This window comes from Miscanthus floridulus, chromosome 3, assembly GCF_019320115.1.
Source record: "Miscanthus floridulus cultivar M001 chromosome 3, ASM1932011v1, whole genome shotgun sequence".
NCBI classification, from domain to species: Eukaryota; Viridiplantae; Streptophyta; class Magnoliopsida; order Poales; family Poaceae; genus Miscanthus; species Miscanthus floridulus.
The window spans coordinates 145,645,904-145,656,842 of NC_089582.1; the positions used below are offsets into that span (position 1 = coordinate 145,645,904).

Here is a 10,939-nt window from a genome sequence, read left to right on the forward strand (position 1 = left end):
ACCATTAAATCTTCATGCAAATCAATATCTCCATTGTTTTAGCCCCCCCTTATCCCGCATCGTGCATCCGCCACTGTGTTACAATATGACCCGCCTGCTATAGCTGCCGGAGAGGGCGTGAGGTGTCGGGCGGGGGTGCAGACACCGTGTAGGGTCAGGTGAGCACAGACGCCACGTCGGATCGGTCGGGGTGCAGGCGCGGGCATCCATCCGAACCTGTAGGCGCTAGCAATACCGTCATGTGTTAGTTATATTGTGAACTAAAAAGTAATCTACTACTAGTACTCCTATTTAGATGGACTAGCGGTTAGTCCTGGTAATCAAACACGTCTCGGAGAAAAACCGAACGGACATCAAGTCACCAACTGCAGTTATCTCGTCCATCACTGATCTTCGGAGATTGGAACAAAGATCTCCCTGTGCCGGACTGCCGGAGCCTGGGCCGTGTGGCTGCGACGCCGCGACCTCCCAGCGCACACACGCCACTCTGATTGCAACTCCGGTAAATGACAGCAGACCGGAAGAATATCGTGTGGCCGGACGGACATGTGGCCCTCCCTCACCGATATGGATTCCCACCGGTCTTGGTTGGCCGCTTGGGCCAGACCCACAGACACAAGCGAGCTCCCTGAACCACAAGCGCCCCTCCAAATTGCAGACTGAACGAAACGACCAAGCCAGAGAGGCACAACATCTGTGGACTCTCTCTTTCCTTGTGAGATCTTCTGAATCAAATTTCTGCGTCGTCACCGAGTGTGGGATTCAGGCCACATAAGCTCTCTTTTTTTTAAAAGAGAGAGAGAGAGAGAAAAGATTCAGACTACATGAGTGCTGAGTGCATGACGACCAGAAATACGCGGCAAACTTGAAAGCGTACTATCGTGTTCTGCAACGGCGAACGATCTACGGATAAGTTTTGTGACGCTAAAACCGTCTCGTAGCAGGAAAACCAAGCAGGCCGCCTCGCGGAAAACGCTCCCGTCGCCCGTATTTCCGCGCTGACCTGCGCACGCTGACGCGCCTGCACAGCTTGACGAACTCGGCACCCTCGAATTCAGGAAGGAGGGAAGGGGGAAAAAATCGCCTGCCACAAGAAAACCAGTGGTGGCAGACGAGCCGGGGGAACGTGCGGCGGGGGAGGAGCAGGGCACACGGCGCCCAGCAGCCGGGGGTCGCCGTCGCCGTCGCGGCGGGCCGAGTCGTGCCGTGCGCCCGCGCGCGATCAAATTCTTGGAGGTGGAGGCGCGTCTGCGGGTAGGTAGGAGCGGTGGTCCAGGAGGCGAAAAGGATCGCTCCGCAAGGCGCAAGTGGCCCGGCCGACCCTTCCGATCGATCCTGCTTTCTCGGAGGCGGGGCAATGGTCGTGGTCGTGGCCATGGATGCTCCTCCGGCCAGCTGGCGTCAGGGTGGTCCCACCCGGAGATTAACAGCTTTACAGCTTTGCATTCCTGGATTCTCTTCCTATCCAGAATCCGGCTTTCCTGATGGGGCGACTGTGACGACGTTGAGAACAGTTCCGGCTTCCATCGATTGTCGTCTTAGTCAGCTGACGGATTTGCACAATCCTTTTCGGCACTTACCTAGATCCATTATTGCTACTGTGTGGACTCAACACCAGCAGAGATGTTGTCAAAAAAAAAAAAAAGGCAGAGATAGAGATGGAATTTTGTGGTCATACTGAAAGGCTTAGACATGAGCCGAGCCTGGAATCTGGGTTGATAAGAACATGTTCAAAATATCATAGCATCAGGCCTGAAAGATCAAGCCAGATATACATACATCAAATCCCTCGGAAGCATGTCGTGCTACTAGTAGACAATCCATTTCAAAGCTGAGCTACTGCAACAACCAAATAAGTGGTCCTTACAACTTATAAGGAGCAGCTGACAGATTCCCCTAGACAGTTTCACGGGAGACAATTATTGTCTGCTCGGGATTCAGCGAGCTAAATTAGACCGACACGCATCATGCTAAAAGGATACAGCCCACCGTGGCTTTCAAACGTCCAGGTTAAGGAATCGTCAAGCGCACCACTGTGGTCCAGAATTCCGGGATCTCAAGGCGAGATCGTCACTGAATGGCATGCTATAAATGGAGTTGCCGCTTGGTGGGAGCACTGCTGCACCATCACCTTCCTTGTCTGCACAGTTCACCAAGAGCCAGTTTAGTTCCACCTCATTTTGCCAAATTTTTCAAGATTCCCCGTCACATCGAATTTTTGGACGCATGCATGAAGCATTAAATATAAATAAAAAATAAAACTAATTATACAGTTTAGACGAAATCTACGAGACGAATCTTTTAAGCCTAATTAGACTATGATCGGACACTAATTGCCAAATAACAACGAAAATGCTACAGTAGCATTTCGCCAAAAAAAATTGCGAACCAAACAGGCCCCAATTTGCTTTACCAAGTGATGGGTACAAATCGAACATGACTAGAATAAAATGACATGTGTGCACAAAGCAATAATCTGCGGTCCTTCAATCATCGAGAGTGAAATGAAGTAGCACTAGTGAGCAGAAGGATAAGTACACGTACCTTCTGGTTGAGCGTGTGGCGCGTCTAACTGGACCACTGTCTGCTGAGTCCTCTACAACGGGATCTCTGGTTTTCTTTGGCCTTGACCGTGGCATGCCTACATAATACATGAAAGATGAGTTCATTAAGAAACTTATGTGTTCGTTGTGTGGATAACAAAGCTGGAATCACGAGGTCACCTTTGCGAACAGGTTGTGTGGATTGAATCTCTTCACCGCCACCTTCTGATCCTGTAAGTGGGGGTGATGTCTGAGAATTCTCTGTACTAGTATTTGCACTGTGTTCTGGCATGTTCTCCTTATATTCGGTGCTGCTATCCACCAAAGGATCTGCAACAGGATCTCCGGTTTTCTTTGGCCTTAACCGTGACACGCCTGCATGATACATGAAACATGAGTTCCTTAAGAAACTTGATGTGTTCATGTTGTGTGGATATCAAAGCTAGAATCATGAGCCACCTTTGGGAACAGGTTGTGTTGATTGAACCTCTCCAGCGTCACCTGATTCTGTAAGTGGGGCTGATGTCTGAGAATTCTCCGTACTAGTATCCGCACTGTGTTCTGGCGTGTTCTCCTTATATTCGGTGTTCCTATCCACCAAAGGATCTGAAACGGGATCTCTGGTTTTCTTTGCCCTTGACCGTGACACGCCTGCGTGATACATGAAAGATGAGTTCCTTAAGAAACTTGATGTGTTCGTGTTGTGTGGATAACTGGATATCAAAGCTTGAATCATGAGTCACCTTTGCGAACAGGTTGTGTTGATTCGATCTCTCCAGCGCCACCTGATTCTGTAACTGGGGGTGATGTCTGAAAATTCTCTGTACTAGTATGGTCACTGCATTCTGGCGTGTTCTCCGTATGTTCGGTGCTGCTATCCACCGAAGGATCAACTACCTCGCTAGTTTCTTCTGCCACGGACACATAAATAGACAGGTCAGACCATCTGTGCAAGAGAAACAGTGATACTACCATCTAATGCACAGAACATAAACAGCTATATAGCATCACATAGTCGACTTTAGCAGTTATGTAGCAAAGAGGATAAGGAGCATCAGGAGGAAATGAAAACTCTTCTACTTACCTTCAGCAGAATTCCCACTGTTCTGACTAACTTCCTTAGTAGCCAGAAATTCATCAAGCGAGCCAATTCTCTGTCTGTGTGCCTCAGCATTTTTTGTTGTTTCCTCCTGTTCTTTCTTTTCCTGATGAACCTTGCTAAGTTTCTCCTCAAATTCCTCAATGCAAACTTTTAGCTCAGGTTTCGCAAACTTCTTGCACTGATTGGTGGAATCACCATAGATAAGTAAGTGAAAAAAAGGATTGTTCATAAATTTAGTGATGCTTTATTAAACCAAACTGAAGCCTACACAAACATCAAGGCTGTGCTACCAACCTTTGATATTACACTTCTGAAATGGTTCATCACAGAATCTTCAGACAAGGCATGCTCAAACATCTTAAAATTATCGAGGAGTTTTTTCACGCCCTTTTCAGTGAAGGTTAGCTGAGAAAGGCAATAAGAGATATACTCCCACTGTCTGACATCTGAAACACATGCAAAGAAAGAGTCAAGCATCTGAGAAATGTTAAAATGCATGTCTTACAGCACAATTGTCTTGAGAAAACAAAGAATTAAATGACTGAAACAAAGAAATGAGTGTTAACTTTTAATATAGCTAAAATGTAGACATCAATAACAGGTGCAAGAGTGTCAAAAAAGAGCAACTTGATCTCATCTTATTTCTTATATGTGCAATGTTCTCTCCTTTCTATTTTATATAATGCAGTAATGTTTCTCTCCTATGCTGTTGCAAATTTCTTACTCTTACCACCTTTTTGTTCACAATAAATTGCCACTTCCTCAACACTGAGGCATGCTCTTTCCCTAAGTACCTTATTAACATTAGGTACAAGCACCCACTTAGCTAGGTATCAAACCAACTTTATGCAAATCATGACTTCCTTAGTATGCATGCTGGTCAAATGTGACAAGTACTAGCAAACAGATGGGGCACTATTTATCCTATTGAAGGCATAAGCATAGTACCATTTACTCCAGCAAACCTATTGCACAGCTTATCCACAAGAGCTTCCATTTGTTTGTCCTGGGATCACAATTGCAACAGTATATAGTTACTAACAAGTAATGTGGAGTATGCTAACAGCATGCAAACGAGTGAAGCATTAAACATTATACCTTCTTAATTGAATTAATTAAGAACTGCATAATATTGCAAAAGGTTTCTTCTTTCAGGTGTTGATTGCACAGTCTACCCAAGATATCCGGAAGAAGATTATAAATTGGGTTGCTTCCTTCAGAGGCCACCAATAAAAAAGAAGCAAATTTGTTAGATAGAAGTGAAACTCTAGTATTCAAGTTAGTCAACCAATGTTTCTGACACATGTTTCCATACCTTTTTTTGACAACTCATGAAAGAAGAGTTTTGCCAGGCTTGATATCCTCTCATCTTCATCTTCTATTCTTACAGTCATTTCATTTATATACCCTTTAACCTACAAAAGATTTTCAAAGTGACTGAAAAATAACAGAATGGTGGGAAGGAGAGGAGCAGAGAGAGAGAGAGAGAGAGAGAGAGAGAGAGAGAGAGAGAGAGAGACCTTCATCATATCATTCAATATAAGATGAGAAATGACCAGCACAGCGTTCTTCCTCACTGACACTGAAGGATCACGTAACCGGGCATATATATACTCTGTCCAAGGTTCTAAGAGGTTTGGGAAGCGAACTGCTAAATCGCCAAGCGCTATGGTGCAATTGGATCGGACAATTTCAGAAGGTGCACTTTCAGCAACAGTAAACAAGATTTGAAGATTTGCTTCGCTGAAAGTTGAGTATTTAATGTGAGGGAGTGCTTTCATGAAATGCTCATCGGTCCACAATAATGAGCAACTAGAGTCATGCGAAAGAAAAAAAAAACTTACCAGAACTCTGCATCGATGATCATTAGCCTGCAAAGAGCAAGCATTGCAGAAGCTTGTAGGTCTGGGAACTAGATTCAAAAGAGAAGAAATTAGTAACTGTAGATAGTAACAAGAAAAACATGTTTAAATGAAATACAGGAAGCCCAATAGACTATAAACCTTTTGCAGCAATGTAAGATTCCTGCAGAGTTTTGAGAGAAATGGCCCACAATGTCCTATGAGATTCTTTTCAGAAGAACAGCAAACAATTTCCTTTTCTGCTCTTTCAGCAAGGGACTCGATTGCAATGTCTATGGTTGCACCAAGTCCCAGTTCGGCATTTATGCCTTGTGCCTGTTACACAATAAAGCACAACCTGAACTTAACTGAAACAATGACAAGTAAAAAAGTGACAAGTTCAGAAAGGACAGAGATTTAGCAGTCAAGCCAGAATTACCTCTGAACTTTTAGACACGTCAGACTGGAGATCCTCAGTGGTGGACTGGGATTTTTCATTCTTCCGTATCTGTTTCTGAATTTTCCTAACGGAATTCTCAATGTACACCAAATGATTTAGTGCTATATGGCTAATAACAAAAAGAAATCTACCCAGCTTTGAAGGTGATACTGATGACAGAGAGGCATCATTCTCAGTTTCATCTCCATTTGACACATCCTCGGTTCCTAAAACACTGAATACAGAACTGAGGGACTTCTTTGCAGTCTCGGTAGCAAAAATTTCAGGTGCAGGGTGTAGGGTATAGATGGTGCTTATAGCTTTATCTGCAGCTCCGTACCATATTTTCTCAGGAATTGAGAAGCTTGTTACCAAACCTTGCAATGCAGCAAATACTCTACTATTAGTATTTATCAGTTTGCCCTTGTCTTCATCTGATAATCTCTGCAAAGCAAGACATGCAGTTCTAGCAAGCAGAGGCTCCTCCTTAGCCCAGCGTCCAAACCCAATGTCAATAATATCTTGCAAGTGAGTACCCAGAATGCTGGGAGACGACTTAGCAGCCATACAAAGAATTGATAGAGCTCCACGGCTTTGCACTGGTCTCACTCCGTTTATGTTAAAGCAAAAATAGTCCCACAGTGCTGATACCTGCAAGAAGCGACAGGTCACAGAAAATATCCTCTGAAGCAACATAAGATATCATTGAACTGAAGTAATATAATCCAACAAAAATGGTTATATTTGGGAAGCTAAGCTATATATGACTACAGTAATCGAAGAAAGAAAGACAACAAATCAGTAGACATGGAAAAATTCCAATTCCTTCTGTAATTCCAATTCATATTTATAGAGGTCAATAATTAGGATCTTGAAGAAGCAAGCATCTTAATTGCTCCAATCTGAAAAACACTGGTGCTCAGTCAGTTTCAAATGTGTCGCCACATTTATTTTTTCTTTACAACTGAATTATATTTTAATCACCAAACTGCTCAGTTACTTTAGCTGGAACTAACAAATAATCACACTCAAAGTGGTAGCCAAAGCAAATTTGATAGGGAAAGAAGGGCACACCGTGCTGGATGAAATTTCTGCTTTTGAAACTAAGGAACTAACTAAGCTCTCGAGAGCAGCAAGGTCACCAATGCTACAATCAATGGCAAGGTCTAACAAACGTTTCGCAGTTTCTGTTGGGCTTTTCCTTGTGTATAAAATAATGAATGCACTCTCCACCGCTTCATATATTGACTTATCCTGAGAAAATACCTGAAAAATACAAAGGATCAAGGAATATTAACAAATACATAACAAGCACAAAAACCAAAGAGAGTTTTTGGGATATTACCAGAGGTAACATTTTCCTGAGTGCTGCTTCTGATCCTTCGATCTGAAATTGTCTGCATCTCATCAGTAAAAGGATCGTGTTCTCAACATCAGTAGCTGAGGATGATGCCAACAACTGAACAAGAATTGGCATTAACGAAGTTATACACTTTGAAAACCGCAGACCAGCTTCAAGTGATGCAACTAAAGCTCTTATTTGTTCCAAATTTGTTATATCCACAATCGTAGCATCACGATCATTCTGATCCTGACTTGATGCTAAACAGCTATCACTGATACTTTCATCTTGCCCCACGATCACTTCACCAGGCGAACAATCGTTTGCAACCTCATCTTTGTCTGGATTTGAAGGCTCCATTCCTTGTAATTTTTCCTTGTACTTTTCTAGAGTTGCCTCAAAGGTTGTAGTCCTTAACTGAGGCCCAAAAGGGTTGTGTTGCAGCATTGTAATGAGAAGCTGTAGTGCTGATTTTCTCACAATAGCACTTTTGTCCTCCAGTCTCCCTGAAGAAACTGAAGCCACTTCATTCCACAGGCCAATTGAGATAGAATTTTCTTCACAAAGCTCAGACCACACCTGAAGCACACGACTCCTTGTGTATGCTGACACATCCCTACAGCGCTCAATCAAAATCTCTAGCATAGCCTGCTTACTTCGAAGCCGAGCATTGCTATCACCCTCAACATCCTTGAAAGCCTTTGCAGCCAGCTTTCCCAGAACTCCAACAAGAGCATTTCTGATCTTATATGACTCACCACCAAAGTGAGGTATCAGAACACCGATGTTGGTTGACATAAGCTTTGGCAAACGGTCTGCAAGTTCTACAAGGAATCTCCCAACATTATCAGCACCAACACTATCTCTTGCGTATTCTTTTGGGTCAGCCCGACCTATTTCCCTAACCAGGGAAATTGCGAGGCTTCCGTCACCAAACTTTTTCTCTGCGGAAGCAACTGCTTCTGCAAGATGAGGAACAGTGAAATCAAATTTGTGGATCAGATGCGAGACAGATGCACTGATTTGAGAAATTCTCTGATGCTTCGTGGCAATTGCTCCAATTATCCGGCACAGGCCATTTCTTGTATCCTCATCTTTTAACACATTTTGATTTTCACAGAGGACAAAAGTACACCTACATATTATGAAAGTGATGTCATTGCAAAAAAAGTGGGTTACTGGAAAGTACTGTAGTCCGTTTCCAGAACTTACTTTGAAACAAAAGAGAGATATCGTTCATCAGTTCCTCCAGGACCAAAAAGTAGCGAAAGGTCAGCTTCAAGAGAATTAGCAACTAGACTAATGATCCTACCCCTTTGTGCTTCCCAATTCCAAGCATATACATGATTCTTCTTTCGACCATGCGCTGTCACCTGAGTTCTCATGAAAAAAATAAAGTCAACTCAAAAAACAAGAGCATAGATAATCTGAATAATTGTATCTTCTGCACAAAAGTCACCTTAGCCCCTGTGCCGGTTTCAGCAGCAGATTCCTCGGTGAGAACAATAGAAATGAGAAAGAAGGAGTAGATCTTGAGGGCATTGCGGTGTGAGGCAATGCGATCATTGATTGGGGTAGTATCAGAAGGGGATGACATGGATGCCCGGGAAAGTGAGTCTATGTTGGGTAGAAGGACACTGAGGTTGGAGCGCAAGGTCTCAACGATGTTAAACTTAAGGGCTGGTGGTAAGCAATTGAAATCACGAACAATAGAATAGATGCCATCGAACACCTCCTGTTCCTCGATGCAGAAGAGCTCCTTATCAGAAAGATCAAATGATGCACCTTCAGTTTGAATCAGAATAAGAAAAATAGTCAGTTCACTTAACAAGATCTTTCATTCAAAAAAAATAAAGCACCGAAACTAGCTAGATCTCTATATTTTTTTTAATAATAACTTTGTAATTGCACGTTGCCACAGGTTAGAACAGCCAACATTGTCAATAGTAAGACTATAGCATAAAAATTAAGGGGAAAGGTCTATTCCCATCAAGCAATTGCCAATATTTTGTTTTGACGAAACAGCAATTGCTAATATTACAGAGACGACAATGGAGAATAAAGATTTGTGAATAATTAAAATAGCAGGGTTATGTAGGGCCGCTGAGGCAAAACTTATAATAGCTTGTTAGCTGCTCGCACCCACCTTTTCTGAAATCAGATCAAGTTTCTTAACCCCAGCCATGTTTAGTGCGGTAAGATACTAAAGCAACTGCAAGACCACCGGTTTCAGAATTGGTTGCAAGCAAGCTCAAACACGTCTGCGGAAACGACCGCGAGCATTTGTCTGCAAACTCAATTATTTACATGCACGCACCAAATTGCTTGAGAGAAAAATAGGGATGCCAGGTTGCCAGCAACATCCAAATCAGAAGCTCCGACTAGCATTACTGTCCAACAAAACCCTATTCTAGTGAATTTTAAGCAAGCGACGATCAAAATCTGAATCCACAACTAGGAATTCTTAACGACCGGTACAACCCGACCAAACAACAAACCCAGCGGCGGCTGGGAGATGGCGGCACGTACCCTTTACGAACTCCTCGAGGTCGGCGGCGCGGAGGGTGGCGACGGCGATGGGATTCTGCGGCCAGAGCGAGGGCTCCTCGTCGCCGTCGCCGTCGCCGTCGGTGTCCCGCTCCAGATCCCGCAGGCTCGATGGGAACACGAACGGCGGGGCCATCTCGCCGCGGGCGGACGCCGGCGAGCGGAGGAGAGGGAGGCGGAGGGGTTTGGTTTTGGGCTGGGGAATGGGGAATGGGAGGGGAAGAGTGGTGAGTATTTCGAAATCGAGAGCGGGAGCCGTGAGATTTCGTGAGGTTGTCCTGACTGTATGACAGCGAGGGCCCACGCGTCACGTGTGAAGGTGGCCCCGTTGAATAGGCGGGGCAGCTCGTGACCTCGTGTTGACTGTTTTTTTTTTAGATTTTTTTTTTTGAGAAACAGACTGTTTTTTTAGATAAACGAGCTCATGTTGACTGTTGAGTAGCAGCATGTTCGCTTGGTCGTAAACGATCGTGGATTATAAGTCAGAACAGTATTTTTCTCTCACACCAAATCAGCCAGTAGTAACAATTCACGATCGTTTGAGCCGAAACGAACAGGCTATAAAACCAACTGTTAGATCGATCAAATAACCAAAATATTCGCATTTCCAAGTCCTATCAAAAGTTGTGTTAAATTGTTCGCATTATATAGCTCCTTCTCTTCTGAAACTTTAAAACTGTTGCAGCTGCCATTAATTGTTGCTTGCACAATCTCTTGATACGATTCCTGGGTATGACTTTCAGAGCCTTGTATATGTTTTTCACCGTTCATTTGTTCAAATTGACTTGCACAGTTTAACTATAAGTGAAGTAATATTCAGATAAAAAAATAAAGTTACGGGCTTTAGAGAGTATTTTTAAAGAAACATTCATCCAAACATCTTACTAAATGATCATACGTGTGTACTACTTGCATCAAGAGGGTATATCACTAGCAGCGTGGATGTGTTCACTGCCATGTGCCCCTGTTGCCTTGTTTCCTATTTTTTTTTTTTTCGCCTCTCATCTAGGTACAACTGTAGTATTTGTTTATGGATAGACACACACCAATACCACACACTCACACACACCGCACTCACACCACATGTACACAAACAGATCCTACAACTACACCTAGATTCCACGA

At 43.6% G+C, this 10,939-nt stretch overlaps 1 protein-coding gene across 3 annotated transcripts; it reads right to left on the minus strand.

Annotated features, from left to right (window-relative positions):
- Nucleotides 1–1,675: 1,675 nt before the first annotated feature.
- LOC136542738 (condensin-1 complex subunit CAP-D2-like) lies at nt 1,676–10,015 on the minus strand. Of its 3 annotated transcripts, none has more exons than XM_066535315.1 (19): nt 9,797–10,015; nt 8,727–9,052; nt 8,480–8,640; nt 7,271–8,402; nt 7,000–7,191; nt 5,926–6,576; nt 5,649–5,822; nt 5,490–5,557; nt 5,166–5,388; nt 4,961–5,060; nt 4,744–4,859; nt 4,594–4,651; nt 3,940–4,091; nt 3,628–3,823; nt 3,287–3,451; nt 3,003–3,194; nt 2,724–2,918; nt 2,545–2,641; nt 1,676–2,140 (listed from the first exon to the last, which is right to left on the minus strand). In XM_066535315.1, exons 1-19 carry the CDS (start codon nt 9,948–9,950, stop codon nt 2,128–2,130), a joined length of 4,365 nt encoding a protein of 1,454 aa, XP_066391412.1. In that variant the 5' UTR covers nt 9,951–10,015; the 3' UTR covers nt 1,676–2,127. The 3 variants fall into 3 exon arrangements, with proteins under 3 accessions (XP_066391412.1, XP_066391413.1, XP_066391411.1); XM_066535316.1 differs by having other exon boundaries at nt 3,045–3,194; nt 3,287–3,454; XM_066535314.1 differs by having other exon boundaries at nt 3,287–3,454.
- Nucleotides 10,016–10,939: the final 924 nt, after the last annotated feature.

What these genes read in the sequence shown, in the direction of transcription:
- LOC136542738 (XM_066535314.1), bottom strand. Translation starts at nt 9,950, where the DNA reads ATGGCCCCGCCGTTCGTGTTCCCATCGAGCCTGCGGGATCTGGAGCGG. An exon ending in CAGAAATTTCATCCAGCACG is followed by an intron (nt 6,577 to 6,999) that starts GTGTGCCCTTCT and finishes CGCTTCTTGCAG; the next exon opens with GTATCAGCACTGTGGGACTA. An exon ending in TATTGAATGATATGATGAAG is followed by an intron (nt 5,061 to 5,165) that starts GTCTCTCTCTCT and finishes AATCTTTTGTAG; the next exon opens with GTTAAAGGGTATATAAATGA.